General features: G+C 34.6%; 1 protein-coding gene across 5 annotated transcripts in view; it reads left to right on the top strand.

Annotated features, from left to right (window-relative positions):
* Window positions 1-17,591, top strand: part of SIPA1L2 (signal induced proliferation associated 1 like 2) — a 152,555-nt gene that overhangs the window by 112,150 nt on the left and 22,814 nt on the right. For 4 of the 5 annotated variants that reach the window (XM_062572266.1, XM_062572264.1, XM_062572267.1 and 1 more), the window contains exons 11-16: window positions 2,784-3,041; window positions 6,601-6,684; window positions 8,224-8,324; window positions 8,734-8,837; window positions 11,370-11,758; window positions 15,091-15,315. In XM_062572266.1, the coding sequence (XP_062428250.1) occupies window positions 2,784-3,041; window positions 6,601-6,684; window positions 8,224-8,324; window positions 8,734-8,837; window positions 11,370-11,758; window positions 15,091-15,315 (1,161 nt within the window). The remainder of the gene's footprint in view (window positions 1-2,783; window positions 3,042-6,600; window positions 6,685-8,223; window positions 8,325-8,733; window positions 8,838-11,369; window positions 11,759-15,090; window positions 15,316-17,591) is intronic. The other variant, XM_062572265.1, reaches the window with a different exon arrangement.

The raw sequence follows: 17,591 nt of genomic DNA, 5'->3' as shown, positions 1-17,591 counted from the left end.
TGTTCACTTAACATTATGGGCCTGCTCTGGAAATGAATCAAGGTTTTATCACTAGAAGCCATTGTCTCTTAGACCCTGGGCTTATTTGTTGCAGACTTGGAAGATGTACAGGAAATGAGGCAGGGAACCTTAAGAAGAGAAGAATGGTCCTGGGATATAAGCAGCTTCAGCTACTTATATAGGGCCCTGGAAAAGTGTATTCTGTTTATGCCTCTGCAGTAGAAGTGTTTGTGTGATTCTATGCAATTTACTTTACTTGGCCTTTCCACAGAGTTCATTTTTCTAAGAGCTCACTATTTGTATTTCATGATTTTGAGAAGTCTAGAACAGTTAAAGAGATAAATGAACTGAAGTAGCTTGAAGCAGTGGTCTGAATAAACATGGTATTGTCTGAAGAAAAATTTCTATAGACAAATCAAACTGATCTTCTGAAATAAAGTGATAATTCTGTAAAACATGAGTTTCTCTATACCCTTGTTCTCTGTATGTGGAAGGAGACCGTTCCTGTCGTTTTAGCTCCATAGGGAAGCTAAAACCAGAAAATCATCCTTGTGAAATTATCTGATGCTGTGTGATAAGAGGGGCTGGAAAGAAATGAATTTTATACCCAGAGAAAGTAGCAGCTATCAAATAATTTCTCATGAGAAATGAGTGCAGAAAAATGCATCTGAAATCTGACATATATCAAATGATAATGATAATTACGTTTTGAGTAACATCTCTTCAATGAATGCTGTCCTTTATATGCATGGCATGAGGTAAAGAGTTCTTTGTTAAAAGCAAAAGAGAAAGTGTAGAATTTTACTCCATTGATAGAAAGAGGACAAATTAAAGTTACATGGGTAACATTATTTTTGACACTTCTTACCTTCTGAGTTCTTGCTTGCAATCTTGATGTTCTTTTAATGTACAGTTTTAGTGTGATCTTCTAGTTTTTTTTAAAAAAAAAAAAAAAAAAAAAAAAAGAGGCAATTCCATCAAATCCACTTGTGCTTCATCAGCAGAGATTACAGAGATTGGTGAGTTTAATATTGACTTTTCTGATCACCAAAGAACCTTGAAAAATCAGAATTTTCAGTTCTCTTTTGGAGAAAGAGAACAGGTTGTCTTCAGGTTGTCTTCATCACAGCATCTTCTGCCCTACATTGACTGCTAATCTTCACTCTCAATGCTTTATCCTGTTAATTTTGACTGAAGTTCTTCCTTTACCTTTTTTATGTGTTTGAGAGCCAGCAGAGACTGGAGTTTAATGTTACAGATTAACAGTTTGCATATTCCAGTGCCACAAAAATTCAGGAGCCTGAAGCAATTGGCTTGATCACACTGGATATATACAGAAAATATAGAATGTAGCTGCTACTTTTGCACACAGATCTTCTTTTCAACAACCTTGAATAATGTAGTTACATTTTTATAATACCTGCTTTTTCATCTGTCTGTTAGAATACTGACAAAGAAAATATTCTTTTGGGGGTTGGTTCGGAAGCTTTAGAGCACAGTAATTTAACATATAAGAATCTGTAGGGTTTAACTGAACTGTACATTTGTGTGAAGTCACTTGTGCTGAAGTTTTTTCAGGATTATAAGACTGTAAACCTACCTACTCTATTACAATTTCTCTAGGTGTTTTGACTTTAGTCAACAATGTTGAATATTGAGTTTTCAACAAAAAACAAAGCTTTATTAAGACTTAATTCGAGGATTAGAGCAGTGAATTTTAGTTGAGACAAGCATATTTTCACTATTTCTTACGTGCACTTAATGTGCTATATTAACTTCTATTAAAAAAACCCACTAATTCTAATTTAGTATGTACTACTCATCAGAAACCTTACTGTATGTGAGAATATTAAGTATGCCTGCAATGATAGCACTGGCTTAAAGTGGGCCTGAAACCTCTGTTAACTAACTGCTTAGACAGTGGTCCTTAATTCAAGTCTAGCCTGAGTCTGCCAAAGTCCCAAATGCAAACTGATCTTTCAGGGGGTGTTGTCACTGCTTTCACCTGAGTTTACCCTTTCTGGGGATGTGTTACCAATTACCCACACTGTAGGCTTCGAGCAGACATCAGCCAGTCAGTTTTGGATTTGTCTCTTCTTTACCCTTCACCATTTCTCTTTCGGGCAGAGAAGTCCCCAGAAAGAGAGAGGTTAGAAAGTACCTTTTAAAGATAAACAGAAAAATACTTACATGTCACTTAGCGTATACACTCTGATGCAAATGTGTGTCATGTGTGATGCAAATAATTTTGTCATTCAGCAGGGCCAGGATGGAACTCTAAAGGATAATTCTCAATACCACGTTTAAGATTTCTGGGAAACAAAAACATGTATAACTTTTGATATGGAATTTTATACGTTAAGAAGTTATTTGTGTTTATGAAATTTAAACAAAGTAAAGGTGTTGCACAAGAACTTGACACTGTTGTTTTCTGACTTCTGAATGCTTTGAATTAGTTTTTATTATGTAAATTTTACATATGTTTTATTATGTAAAATTTAAGATGCAGATTTATTTATATAAGCTTACTATTTTTTTTCTTTTTGAAGAGCAATGAGAAAGCTCAAAAACCTTTGGTGGAGTGACAGCAAATTTTTTATTTTGAAGTGTTTCCTTCCTGATTGGCATTATAGTTTTGAAGCATTCAAATGGCAATATGATGCTGTGTGAACACTTTTACGCATCTTGAAGAAAAATTTGCATATACTCCTGACTGTAGGAAGCAAGATTTCTTTTTCTGTCCCCTCCAGTGAGATTTATCAGCTTTTTCATTTGTTCTGCAGGGGTTGTTCAGAACTTTGTCGTATACCCATGGTGGAATACAAACTTGACAGTGAAGGCACCCCATGTGAGTATAAAACCCCTTTCAGAAGGAATACTACTTGGCATCGGGTGCCGACTCCCGCTGGGCAGCCTCTCTCTCGTGCCTCTCCAATCCTAGGAACATCTGACAGACTGCAGTGCCAGCAGCTTCTCCAGCAGGCTCAGACAGCCATTCCTCGCAGCACCTCCTTTGATAGAAAACTGCCAGATGGCGCAAGGTAATATACTCTCCATTTAATTCCTGTCATTTTCCTAATGTGCCTTACTTAGATATCTCTGTTTTCTAGACCTTTGATATGCTCACTTCTTAAACCTTTTTTGAATGTTCATATTGTTTTGTTGAGTTTAAATAGAAGTTTTAATTCTGAGGTCATTTGAAAGTAAATTCACTGATTATGGTTCCCTCTGCTTGGAACAAGTGACTTTTGTTTGCGATGATAGTGTACTGTATTCAGGATCCTAATGATGTGGACAACTAAACTTTCCCCTTTATTTCCAAATCAATGAAGACAGAAACTGGCTTGTAACTTTTTGATCTAAACAGTGTACTGTCTTCCATCTTTTGGGAGGATATTTAAACAAATAGTGAGGGTAAATAAAATGAACTCATCCCTTTAAAAATGAATGATTTAATCTCATTACCACACTACTGGCAGAGTTTCAAAGGGTTCTGTAACTCATTACCAGTCCTTATGCTTTCCTTTGCTTTTAATTAAACAAAGAGGAGTTTGTGATTTGAATAAATAACACCTCTTAGATGATTGGATAGTAGGTCTGTTCTAATTTAATCATATTTCTTCAGAAGGGAACTTTTTTTTTAAAGCTTAACATTTCTGTGTACATTTGACCTCTGAATTATTTAGGAAAAGCATGTGTCCTGAATAGAACTCTATCTTTTCATTTACTCTTTATTGTTTGCAACTATTTCTGCTTATGCCCTTTTCCCTGAAATGATATAGTTCTAATCTCCAAAGAAAAAATATTGCTTATTTGAAATCTCTAATTGATACAAAATCCGAAAATTAGTTTTAATTTGTTTTTAAAAAAATGCCTGAAATAATGAAATATTGCCATTGCTACACTAACTACCTAATTTAGTAGAAAACAGTTAGTGTTTTTTTCAGATTTTGCTTGAAAAATATACAGTTATCGGTAACAAATCTTTGAAGATATGTCTATGTCATGGTCTGGGAAAGTGACACTCACTATTAAGATCACTTGTATTTTGCTTCTTTCTCTCGTTCCCTTGCCTTTGCCCATGCCTGCAAAGAGAGGTGCATTTCTTAGTATTACAGGTCTTAAGCATTTCCTAATGATTTGTTCTCCAAATTCTTGGTAAAATACTGGCAAAGTAGATGATATATTGAACATTTAGAAATACTTCAGGATTTATGAAGCGCTGTTATGCGTATTACATGCTATCTGTAGGAAAAAATAAAGCTTTCTGGCATGCTGTTTACTTAAATCTACGGACATAATTTGCACATCTTCTAACACTCAGTGAAGCATGTAAAAAAATTTTAGACGACTGAGATCATTCTTTGTCATGAAGAAATTTCTGTATCAGTTAAAACAAGTGTAATGCAAAAGTGCTGTTCTGAGGAAGATATAGTACAGAATACAAATAATGAAAAGGGAGGAGACTGATGTGCTGTGACATGTGGGTCTTGAAACATAAAAGGCAAAATATCTAAATGGCAAGCTCTTTCCACCAGAGAAGAGGCATAGTAGATGGCTTAAAGTTTAAAGTAAGGTTGATTACAGATAGTCTTGTGAGGGTGAAAATGTGTACTCAGACTAGAAAAACAATGGAGAGATTTTAGAAGAGTCAGAGACCCAGTATCAATTTAAACACACTGAAGAGGAGTGCAGGCAGGGAGAAGCAGGGAGATAAAACTTGGAATTTACAGTAAGTGGTCTGAAAATGAACTAACCTTGAAGTCATTTTTTAATGAGTATTTTCAGAGATAAATAGAGGAAGAGGTAAGAGACCTGTGGGCTAGATATAGTAAAAGACTTGATGAGCAACAGTCTAACTATTGTGGTACTGTTAGGTGCCCAGTCCCTGGAGTGAAATCAAAAGCAGAATTAAGTGCTTTGAGAATGCAAGCCAGACGCTCTTGTGCTGATCAAGGGGTTTCATATAATTAGTTGACGAGAAATGCAAGAGTATGTTTGAACTCTACTCCTGTTTTTACGAAAAACCTAATTCTGTGACTGGTTTTCAGTGAATGACTAAGAGCTAAACTTTAGTTATATTCACCTTTCTGGCTTTTCGCACCAAGAGGTCTCCATATACTTCGTGCTCAAGTCAGAGTTGTAGGCAAGGGTTTGTTCACCTGAAGTCCAGGATCCATTCCTGAGAACAGGCAGCTGCAACTGTTCTGTAAGGGAACTGTGGGGCATTCTCTGATAGCCTTCTGTGGCTGTGGTTTTAAAAGGAGAATTTTGTAGCTGCCTTTTATTTAGTGGGCTAATGGCTAGACAGTCGTCTAGGAATTGGAAGGCTTAGAGTCTAGACATTCCTCAGCCTAAAATACAACAAACCGATACCTCAGTTTTGAGCATTGTGCCCCAGTCTAGAGGCTGGATTGGGACTGGATCATCTTTCACCTGTTCCATGAAGCTGTGTAATTTAAGCTGTGCAGGAAGACATGCAGAGTTCTTGGTGATTAGAAGCAGCAACACAGTATTGAACTCAGCTGTAGCCTGTAGACTAGTTCACTTGACTGTGAGACATTCAGTCTTGTCCATCCTTATTAGAGAGAATCACGCACCAGAATTAAGCATTGCTTGATCTACTTAATGTATATGTGTTTGACTGTTAGACAAAATACAATTGCAAGTGTCTTAGTGATTTTCAAACTGAACAGTAAAAGTGCCTAGTTACTGTCATGTCTTTGGCCAATTGTTGTGCGTAAATCCCAAACTACCTCTTTTAAAGTCTTGCCTGGGTGCGCAAATTCATTTTTACCTTACCTTCAAAAAAAAAAAAGAAAAAAAAAAGAGAGAGAGAGAAGAAGAAGGAAGCACAGGGAATTCAAGATATAGCTGAGGAGGGAAATTAAGTTGGAGAGTTCTGGATGATATGCACAGAAGCAAAGGAAAGGAGAGCAATCAAGAACACGTTTGAACATTGTATTTCAGCTGTCTGAAAATCCTGGAAGAATTACTATGGAGACACTGTAAAGACATAAGGCTCAAATTTTAAATAATAAGCACAAAATAACATTATTAATGAAACTGTTTTCATGTTATTCTTCTATGTCAAAGATTATTAGCGCAAAATATAATAAAAGTATCAGTTGTGCGTTTTCTGAATTATTACATTCAAAATTGGAATACATGCAAAGAGACTAATAATTACTTCTAATTCACCACAAGAGATTTCCACATGTAAATTTTGAGGCCTGATCCAGCTGCTGTGATCATGAGTGATCCTACTTTTCAGAAGTAAAGGTAGATATAAGGAAAGTAGGATTTAGCCATTAGTCTCTATCTTTTTGTCCTTTTTAAAGTTTATGCTCTTTTAAAAATTTTTATTTGGAAATATTTTGTTAATAATGAAATAATATATTTAAAAATACTTACTTAAATGATCGGAAACAAAGATAAAACTATAAATTCCCAAATTAATATACATTAAGTATTCATTCTGCATCTGTATAACTCATTTTTAATTGTAAACATGGATTTATTTCTGTAAAAGAAACGGTTCAATTCTGAAACTCCACAAATACTTCAGTGCACTGTTAATGATTCTAGTCAACATTACAGAAGTTCTCCGAGCAACCAGTCCTCCTCCAGTGACCCAGGACCCAGTGGGAGTAGCCAGTGGAGACAGCAAGTGGGATATGACGGGTATTGATGACTTTATATCTTACTCTAGCTTCCATGCATCATCTTTCTGAAAGAAAAGTTATGTGCATGCTATACATCATAGACAGATATCAAAGTTTACTAATAAACTTTAAGAAGCACAGATTTGCCTATCTTTAATGTAACGTGTATGCCAATATAATTTTAAAACTATACTACTTAGCTCTTTAGGACCAAATGGTTATTTTATGTTCCAGATAAATAACATGCACTACCTTCCCAGGAATAACACACATCAGTTTAGTAACTCAGAACAAGAATAAAATTACCCTTTCTCCTCCTTTTGCTTCAGTGGAAGGGTAATTGATCCTTCGGTTATTATAAGACTGTATTTCCTACTGTGCTTGTTCCAGTGGCCTCCATTCTTGCTCAGAAAAGTAGCAATATTTCTGAAGTCTCTTCTTCCTATCAAACAGTTGCAGTATACAGGTTCTTTCCAACTCCTATTCATCCCTTAGTTGTGAAGGTTTCAGAAGTTAGCTATTTGTGAATAAAGAGACCACCCCAATGTACTGTACATGTTTTAAGAATATTTTATGAGAAATCTGTTCTTGATTACTTTAATCATTTTGTGGTACAAATACAGCTGCTGAAAACACTTCTATTATAAGATGCTGAGATATGGCAGTATCTACATAGCATAATCTAAAAGCACTCCAGTTTTGCCACATGATTTTAAAGCTTTTATGAAAAAATATGAATACTGAAAGCATCATTTTGACTTCTTGTCTGTAAGGAGGATATTGCTTTGGCATGTATGTTTATGTGTAAAATATCTCATGTAGCAGACACAAGAAATATTTTGGATCTACCTCAAGGAATTTCAGATTATTCACTCAAATCTCTGGCAGCTAGATAGATGTTAATAATTCAGATAAAACTGTAGCAATTTTTTGAACAAGAAATACATGAAAATTCATCTAGTTTCATTTTTTTCTGCACAGTAATTATTAATAGCAACCTTGTTTTTAGTGTGTTGCTTTGTGAAATAACTTACCTTCTGCAAAATGTACCTGATAATTTGGAGCTCAGGTTATAAGATCTGAAGAATCTTCATAGTTTTTAAATCTGAAGTGACCAGAGGCATCAGTCATGATTTTAAGTAAAAATGGCAGAAAAACAAAGCAACGAATCTAGTTGCCAACATGCTTGGAATGTGAAATTCTGCAATAACATGCACAGTCATTTTTAGTGGGGCTTGGTTTATGAAGCAGTTAAGCTTGAATTTCCATAATTAACTCACTGCAAAAAGCTTTGTCTATATAACCTCAAGCTTAAATGCTTAAAATTTAGTGTCTTTTGGTCTGTTCATACTTAAGACATAACAGTGTGCTGTTGAGAAAACTACATGTAAATATTTCTGTTCTGTATTTGGAAATGTTACTAGCTTGGTGGATTGGGTGGTGTGATTGTTTAATCACAGAATATTTGCTCTGAAGTGTAAAACGTGATGATGTTCATCATGTAACTAGTTTCCTAGGAAAAAAACCCAACAGCTTAATTTTCTGCTTATGTTTAAAGGTGCCAATCCCCTTTACTTCATGAACACCAAGGTTCAGGTTCACTGGAGTGTGAAGGAGGCAGAGACCGAGAGGAAACGTTGGAAGGAACCAGACATTCTGGTAATAACGAATACGGTATCTTAATGTTTTTTACAATGCAGTGTCAATATCAGAAGTGCAGCCACTCTGAATACCTGAACAGCACATAATATAACAGTGAGAGTAGGGACTGCTATGGACAGTCTAACAGAATAAGCTGTGGAATGTTTAGATAATACTTGAAATGAACTACTTCTGAACTTCTGAAAGCCTCATGAACTATGGAAAGCAGGTTAAACAGTAAGCTTTGTTTAATTATCATTGAAAAACTAGATCTTAGGAAATTCTGCAAAGATATTCATCTCTGATTCCAAAGAGCGTACAGGTTTAAAACCTGATGTTTAAAGCACTAAGGCATATGCTGTTTTTCTTTGTACAGTATACTCATCTTTTTAGCAGTCAGAAATTAAAACACAGTTATTTATGGCAGAAACGAAGTGGCATGCACCATCGACCAAAGTCCTGAGTTCCTACAAAGACCGGGCTTTACAAAAAGAAGGCAGTGGCAAGGACTCTCCAAACAAACTTTCACATGTAAGTCTTTTACTTGTATGTCATTCAAAACTCTTAAAAACAACTGAAAATAAAAAAAAATGGGGCTTGAAGAAACACATCTTAAAAATATATTTTGATAGTTTAGGAAAGCCCGTGCAGGTTTTGAAAGGCAAAGAGTATGCTCATCTGCACCTGGAGCGAGTTGAACATGCTTAATCTGTGTAAGCTAGGAACTTTTAGAAGGCTTGGATCTGGGGCACTGAGGAGATAAAAGCCTAGCTAATGCAGGCTATGTTTCATTTATATTGGCTTATTTAATCTCCAAAGTATTTCACATACTAAATAACAAAATTATATTCACCATACAGCTTATTGTCTTGTGGTAGGAAATACGTATGTACTGTAATTATAAGTAATCACTGTAAAAATGCAGTTTCTATATTGGGAGTGGTAAGCAGATGATTCTTCCATCTAGATTAGACACTTGTCTTTAGTAGTGGCAAAATTCTCAGCACTAATGATACGCTTTGTTCTTTTCTATTATTTTTGTGATTTTAATGTGAACCTCCTGTTATACGTAATAGGAACCTGTATGCTATTTGTAAGCTTATGCTGATAATCTGGAGACAGATTCTTTTCTGATGTACATTACCTTATGAAAATCTGAGATTTCTCAAAAAAAAGTAATATTATAAGCAGAATCATGCTACATAATTATGCACATGAGGACAAAATTACTTTCTTTCTCATTAAGTCAAAGTTGATGTGAAGCTGGAATCAGTATATGAAACAACATTAAATACAGTGTGGATACCAAAGTTAAATACATGTTTCGATGAACTTCAATTAGATTTTTTATGTCAGTGAAACTTTTAAGATGGTGGAGTTCTCAACAGAAAATTTTCTAATGGACTTAGGCAGTGTTTGCATGCATGTACATATGTGCACTGCAGGTGCAAGAGAACTGTATTGTACAAAACAAGAATAGTTTCATTATAAAGATAATTCTAACAAGGTGATACTCTTTATTTGTTATATGTTGTAAAGCAGTAAAAAAATGGTCATTGCCTTGTAGAGGTCTTTGTAACATTCTCCTATGCCTCCCTTTTTTTGCTCAGCCCAGTTTGCCACATGACACTTCCAGTTTGGAATGGCCAGTGAAATTCGCACTGAGGGCTACTGCAAATGAGCAAGAACTCTGTAATATATTTAAGCATTAGAAAAACATTTTTTTCAAACTTGTTACCTGTTTTAACTTGTGGGGGGAGAGGGGGAAAATTTCTCTGGCCGTCCTCAAGGGCTCTTTGTTCTCCTGATCCCTTGATTGAATATTATATTCCTGCTGATTTTGCATTTTTTTTTTTTATCTTGCTCTATGACATAATATTTAACAAGCATGACAATATTTAACTAGAAGTTGCTATCAGGGCCAAACTGAGCCTTCATATACAAATTTCTCTTGGCACAAGAAAATTTGGGTTTTTTCCTATTTCATTCCGTTTTGATTCCATTTTACATTTACAGTACAAAGTGATACACCTTTTCTCTGAACACCTTTCCCTATGTTCCTCTCCATGCTAAAACTGCTCATTTTCATCAATCGGTTTATTGTTTTTAAAGTAACCACCATCTTGTACAAGGTTCAGAATGAATGCAAATTTAACCTTGTTCCCCCTCCCCCCTTCTTAAACAATTTCTCCAACTTTCCATCCTGTTGATTCCTACATGAAATGGAAGTGTCATTTCTGTAAAGGCTGCTTTGTCTGACAGCTTTTAATGTGTAAGCAACACTTATGTTCATATATGTATACTAGAAAGGGAATCATGTAAAAAAGCTAGTCTCCCTTCCCACTTCCCTTCTACCTAACAGAGGTCCATCTACCTTTCTTCTGGTTGCTTTGGCACATAGGTAAATTAATCTGACTCTCTATAAAACCTCTTAAAAAGAACAACTTCTGGCTGGGAACACACTCTGACAGAATTCTTCCACTTCAATAGCCATGCCTAGCTTAGAGTCCTGTGACTCAAGTTACTTTCATCTGGTACACATACATTGAACTTGGCTTCCATTCAAGTAGCCACACATCCAATTGAATTTGATCCAATAAACTGTATATTTCACCCACACTGAGAAAAGGCCAAGGGTAATTCAGTCTTCAGTGTTCTTCAGATTTGCTATGGAACTTGTTTAAACAGATAATTACCAATTCTTCTAGCTTTAAGAAGTGTTTATTTTAACTATTCTGAAATACAATTTTATGGATGTTAAGTAAGGCCTATAATCAGCAAATTCAAGTGTAATACAGGATTTGCTACAGAAGATGTAACTGAAGCCTAAAATTCACTTTTATTTGGAATGACATCAGTCTCTACAGTGTCTAGCCAGTCATGTAATTCATTTCGTAGAAACTGGTGGTATAATCAGTGTTTTTCATATTTTGCAGTTATAACATATTGTAATAAGGGTTAAGTCCTCTTTGAACAGCATAAATTCAGAAATTTATATGAAAATAAAAATTCTGTCATTTAACTTTTGGGGGATGTCTTTGTTTTGTTGTTGCTGTTGTTAAGATTGGAGACAAAAGCTGTTCCAGCCACTCAAGCAGCAATACTCTATCCAGTAATACATCCAGCAACAGTGATGAAAAACACTTTGGTTCTGGAGATTTGATGGACCCTGAACTGCTTGGATTAACGTATATAAAAGGAGCTTCTACTGACAGTGGAATTGATACAGCTCCTTGTATGCCTGCTCCACTTCTGGCCCCTTTGCATCTTGCTGGCAGCAGGTCTGGAGCACATTGTCGTACTGAGCAGTGGACTGAATCTTCTGAAACTCCTGGGCCAGATGATGAGCCAGCTAAAATCTATGCCGTTCATAGCTATGCCTCTGCTATTTCTACCAGTCATACAGGTGAAGGCAGTATGGGAGACCTAAGTGAAATATCCTCTCATTCCAGGTATGTGGGGTTTTTTGTTGTTGTTGTTTTTTGTTTGTTTGTTTACCAATCAGGGATTTCTGGTTATAGATTAGATTCTCCTTTTTTTCCCTGTTGTTCTGTTTATCTGTCTTTGTAAATGCACCTAACTGTTTTCAATTTTTGCTGTATTTAAATACCTATAGAGAAACTGTAGCAATTTTTAAGCATTTTTGATGAGTCTGCATAAAAATGCATAGTTAGCTCTGCTCCCAAATCCAAAGGAGACTTTAAATGTGACCTTGTGCACATTGTTTAGATTTTCAAAGTTGGGAAACATCCCTAAGTCAAAGCAAAGTGGTATAAAAAATTCTTTATTTCTGTTTTTCTCCAGAATGTTTTTAATTTGTTTTTCACAATTTATTTCTGAGAGATATTTTAAAAACAATTTCATTCATATTTGAGAAGTCACATCATATGGCATAATGGCATACATCATAGAAAAGTTTACTAAAACATATTACATTTAGTCTTGGACAGTTCCAAACTATTTTACCAGTAATCAACTGATAACTAAAATATTGGAAATCGTACAACTTTACTTTCATCATTGCAGAAGAAAACTGTAAATTAGCAAGTGTCAGCAAAACATGTTTTCATGATGCTTTGCATTATTAGCGAGAGTTTAGCATTAGTATCTCCTTCTGCATTTCTTCATTATGGTGAGTTTAACAGGTCAAAACACCCCAGTCATGTTATCTTGACACCAGTTAGTCTTACTAATGTCTTTTTTTGCCCCTGGAACTTGACTTTGCATACTTCTTAGTACAGCGCAACAAATGACCTGGGAGTAAAAGCAGAAGGAAATCAAAGAAATTGCAATGGAATTTTTTTACTTGTACTAAATCAGCATTGTATACCATTCCCCTTTATTTGAATTATTGTGATGTATTCTTTACAAGTTTGTTGAACTGAATTTATAATTGATTTTGCACTCATCCTTTTTGTTATCAATGGAATGTATGCATGGTGCATCTGTTCTAAAGCAAACTGTGAAGGCACACTTCTACAGCTGGTTGCCTTTATCTCTTAATTCCCCTTTTATGGAGACTTTGAAGTTGAAGCTTTGGTCTATATGTTAAGGTTTTGGCTCTGTAAAGCATGGAAAGAGATTTTTTTGTTGTTGTTCTTTCCCTCTGGTTTTTCCATTTGCAATATCAACCAGTATGGGAAAATAATCAAACAGCAAATTTGTTATGTTGACTGAACAGCCTTTTATTTAAACTCTGCTTACGTGTCCTTCAAATTAGGCCAAAAGTGTGTGACATTTACAGCCAAATCCCATATATATTTTTCAACTGGTCAGAGACTGAGTTTTTATTTGTTTATAATCTAAGATGACTGAGGCATTTATTCACAGTTAGAAATGTTTAGTAGTAAACTTCTGTCATAGCTATACAGTGTAAAACCTGAGGAAATAAGCCCACAGACTGGTGGAAGATCATTGATCTATAAATGTAACATTTCCTCACTAAAATTTTATTCTAGTTACTGAATAGATAATGTGCAAAACACAGGAAAGATGTTATTTGGAAATACTGGCCTGATTCTGTAACGTCATTATATAAAAGAATGTCTTGAAAAGATTAATGCTGTAGTATCTGAATAAGGGTTACAGATTTAAATCTATTGTGTAAAGCAATATCTCATATTGCAGGACTGACCTGATAGATGCAAAACCTTGTCTCAGAGTTTTGTTATTAATGATTTTGATCTCTCCTATTGTATATTCATTGCACATATGAATTATCAAATACCTTTAGGTTACTGTAGCTGAAACAGCCTCATTGCCTTCAGTTTTGCATTGTTTCGTATATAGGTTATCAATACTTCTTGATTTCTAAAAATACATGCTGCTTATTCAGACAGTTGCATTGACCTCACTAACTAAAGCAGATTTCTGTAGGCATTCTATTTCTTTATTTTGAAAAATATTCCCTTGTTTAAAGCCTGCAGATGAGACTGACATGAGGAACATTAGATGCTCGATTTTTATTAAATTTAGTTATAAATAGATATCTAAAATCTTCTGGATACTTTCCATAGTGTCAAACTAACATTCTACATTCTGCTTCATTTGGCCTTTCAACTTCAAGTTTTCATGACTAAATTTTCTTCTTTACTGTTATGTCTTTACATCATTTCTTCATGTATTTTGTAAGGAAAACAAGCAAAAGAGCAATCCTATTGCTTTTTATGTTGACCTTTCTAATAAAATTATAATGTTATTTTTACTTTTTTGGGGAGAAAAGAGAAGAGGGAGGAAGAAAGTTAGTTGTTTTTAAGCTAAATGTGCCTATTAACTATGATCAAAATTATTAATTCCCTGTTTTAAATGATCTATTTTTCTTCCACAGTAGGCATTTTAATTTGACCTAATGACATAGATAGCAAAGTATATACATATGTTACACTTTCACCAACACCTTCTGAACTCTTTGAATGAATGTGGTAATCTTGGGATTAAAATAAAAGATAGCACTGTACTTGGTGTTTAGCGAACAGCAGTGAAAGTTAGGAGCTGCAGCTTCAGGTTCCAGCCTATGATTCTAGTCAAGACAGGTGGTTCATGAATACTTCAATTACTTCACTTGTAAGAAAAAAAGAAGAAATTTATTCTTCAAATAAGTCTTTACAATATTAGTTCATTTTAAAGTATTTTTTAGAATCTTCAGTAAAAGGTTTCATTAGAGCCTACCAGTGCTATTATTCATGATAAAAGACACTATTAAAATCATCCAGGAAACTGCTTTTGTTTAACAAAAAAATTACTTCTGGTAATAAGTTCTCAACTGTACTGAATGAAGTACTGATCTTAAACTGATGTGGGCTAGCAAAATTATCATGAAGTGGGAAGGCGCAGAAGTTTTAACGTTAGAGAGATATTTGGAGCCAAAATAATTCCCTATGTAATTCCTGACATAAATGGAATTATACCATATATTATGTATGTACATATATACTGAAAACTGCACACATGCTCATCCCATATATATATATTGAACTAAGTCCTTTAATCTTAATTCATATCAATTTGCCTTGGCATTTCAGCACATTGAATTGTAACATTACTCATTTTAGAAACTTAAAACAACTTTGTGCACATTCATATGTGCATGTATGTATTATCAGAGCTTTAATATATATGCTGCTGATATCCAGGAAATTATTATATTGATTCTATTGCCTTGATTTTAACCTTGAAAAAAACTTAATATTAAAAATTATAGCTGATTATTGAGTGAAGAGTTTCTGAGTTGTTATTTTATTGCAGACTTCATTTTTGCTTTTATATATTTTCTTTACTTTTACAGTGGGTCGCATCATTCAGGAAGCCCATCAACACATTGCTCTAAGAAGAGTGGCTCCCTAGATACCTCCAAAGTCTATATAGTATCGCAGAACAGTAGTCAACAGATTTCTGGGTCGATTTCAAAACCATACCACAGACAAGGAGCAGTGAGTAAATATGTCATTGGATGGAAAAAATCAGAAGGCAGTCCTACACCTGAAGAATCTGAAGTTTCTGAATGCCATGAGTAAGAACTCTGTTTTAACTTTGTTTGGAGGAGAAGTATAAAGAAAATAAATTTTACAATAGGATAGAAAGATGAAAAAATACAGATTTCCTTTTCACTTTTAAATGTATGAGGGTTTTCTTCCTCATGTCAAAAAAGGTAATAACTGCAGGTTACTGTTTCTCCTCTGTTCTATTCAATTGTGTCTTTTCCCCATGTCTAAAATAAAGCAAGCTGAAAGAAATTACTGAAACAGCTGTGTAAGCAAAAAGTTAGTTGTGTCAGACATTTTGATTTTTCTTCTTAAATCCCTAGAAAACAACTGGGAAGCTGTAATTTTATTAAAGTAAAGAACTCCTCTGGAAATCCCCAGGAACCCTACAGTTAATTGAAAAAAGTCCCTAACTTACTTTGACGTTCTTTGTTAAACCTTGTTACGTATTATACCAGCTAATCCATTAGAGTTGAGAGAGATGACCAAAAACTTAATAGCATTCTATGGTAGATAGTATAAAAAAAGAAATAGTGCCAGTTGGAAGTAGTTTGGTGGATTCTTAATATCTTTTTCTGACTTTGTGTTTTAAGAACAGATAGGAGCTGGTGGTTAGGACACAGGACTGATATTAGGTACCAGTTTTCATGTCCTTCCACTTCCCATTTCAAAGGTATTAACCAGATTACCTGGAATAGGAATTTGGACCCATATCATCTTTACTCCAGCATTGTTTTCTAACTACCCCACAAAAGAAAGATTAGAGGGGGCTTATGTGACCCACATAGTCAAGAGACTACAAAATGTGTAGGCTTCAGCAGAATTACCTTTTTATTTATTTATTTATTTTAGAAAGTGACACTTAGCCAAAAATTTTCTCATCAGCTCTAATGAACAATCATATTTTCATCTTAACATAGGAATAGCTAATGAAGAATGTAGTGTTCTTGCGCAGAGGTAAAAGGCTTAGATTTAAAGGAAAAGATGCAATGTCTCAGATATTTTCCATCTTTCTCTGCTGCTTAGAAATCATCTTTTAAATTCCTGTTATCTTCAACATCATCTCTGTTAATCTTATTGCTTTCTTATTGTACATAAGTTGTTTAGTTCTGCTTCTCGATAAATTGTAGTCAGCCCTGTGTGTCTTGATAAATTGGCAAGGTGGCTTGTAGTGGATGATTCTCAAATGTGTAATGTGAGATTACTCTTTTGTTTAATGGGAATGAAATGTTTGCCTATATTGTCTTATATTGCACATATGTGCATGTTTATAGTAAGATTCATATTTAAAAATATAGACTAGAATATATGTACTAAGAAATAAAAGTCTACAGTTAAGCTCTTGAATTCCTAATTTTCAGAAGTAGTAGGTGCTATTACACTCCAGTTCTGATCATAGTGTTCTTTTTGTTCCTATACTGTAAACTTTTCTTTTCTTTTCCCCAATGTTTTCATCTGTTAAATTGTTCAGTCATTGTTCAGGCATAGTAGAAGTTGGCATAGAAAAATGGCAGCTTCATTGGTCCCACAAGTTTCTGCATTATGAAGTTGATGAATTCCTACAACAATTTTTCTTTATGCTGGATGGAACCCTTGAAACAAAATTGTATAATGAAGCATGGCATTTAAACTAAAACCACAGCAATTTTGAACAGCATCTTCAAGAACTAGCTCTATTTAAAAAATATTAATTGAAGATGCAGCACTTCACATATCAGAAGACATTTTCATTTGTTTCCATACCATAGAGCATTTCTTCACTTCTTTCATTCTAGGAAAGATTTCTGTATATCCCAGAGAGGAAATCTCTAACTGTAGGTAATTATGTTGAATAAAATAACATCTTCAATCATCAATGGTGATGAAAATCAGGTCAATTGCTGAAGGCTGTGCCACTATAGGATATAATTCACTGAGAATTACAACTTACTGTAGCCAAGCCTGTTTCCTCTCTGCTGAGGATACAGTCACTAATTATGCTGCACTTGGCAGTAAGTAATGACTTCAAATATATGTTCTGTGTGTTTCAGAATCTCTGGTTCCTTAAATTGCATTTCCAAAGTAAACCAGTTAAAATTATCTCCTCTCCTTCTCACTGGAAGAAAGCTGAAAGCTGAAACTAATAACTCAGTTTGACAGTCTTCTGTTGACTGTAAATACATTTTTATCTGATAATTAAAGAAGATGGCTGTTTTATTTAACAGCTTTGTGAAATTGTGGATAATAAAACATACTTGGCACGTGGTACAATTGGTTACAAATATATTTCAAATATTGCCAGTGATGACCATGGTAATTTTGTCAG

The sequence above is a fragment of the Rhea pennata genome, chromosome 3 (genome assembly GCF_028389875.1).
Source record: "Rhea pennata isolate bPtePen1 chromosome 3, bPtePen1.pri, whole genome shotgun sequence".
In the NCBI taxonomy this organism is placed as follows: Eukaryota; Metazoa; Chordata; class Aves; order Rheiformes; family Rheidae; genus Rhea; species Rhea pennata.
The sequence above is the reverse complement of the archived record's forward strand: the minus strand, read 5'-3'. Positions and strand labels throughout refer to the sequence as shown.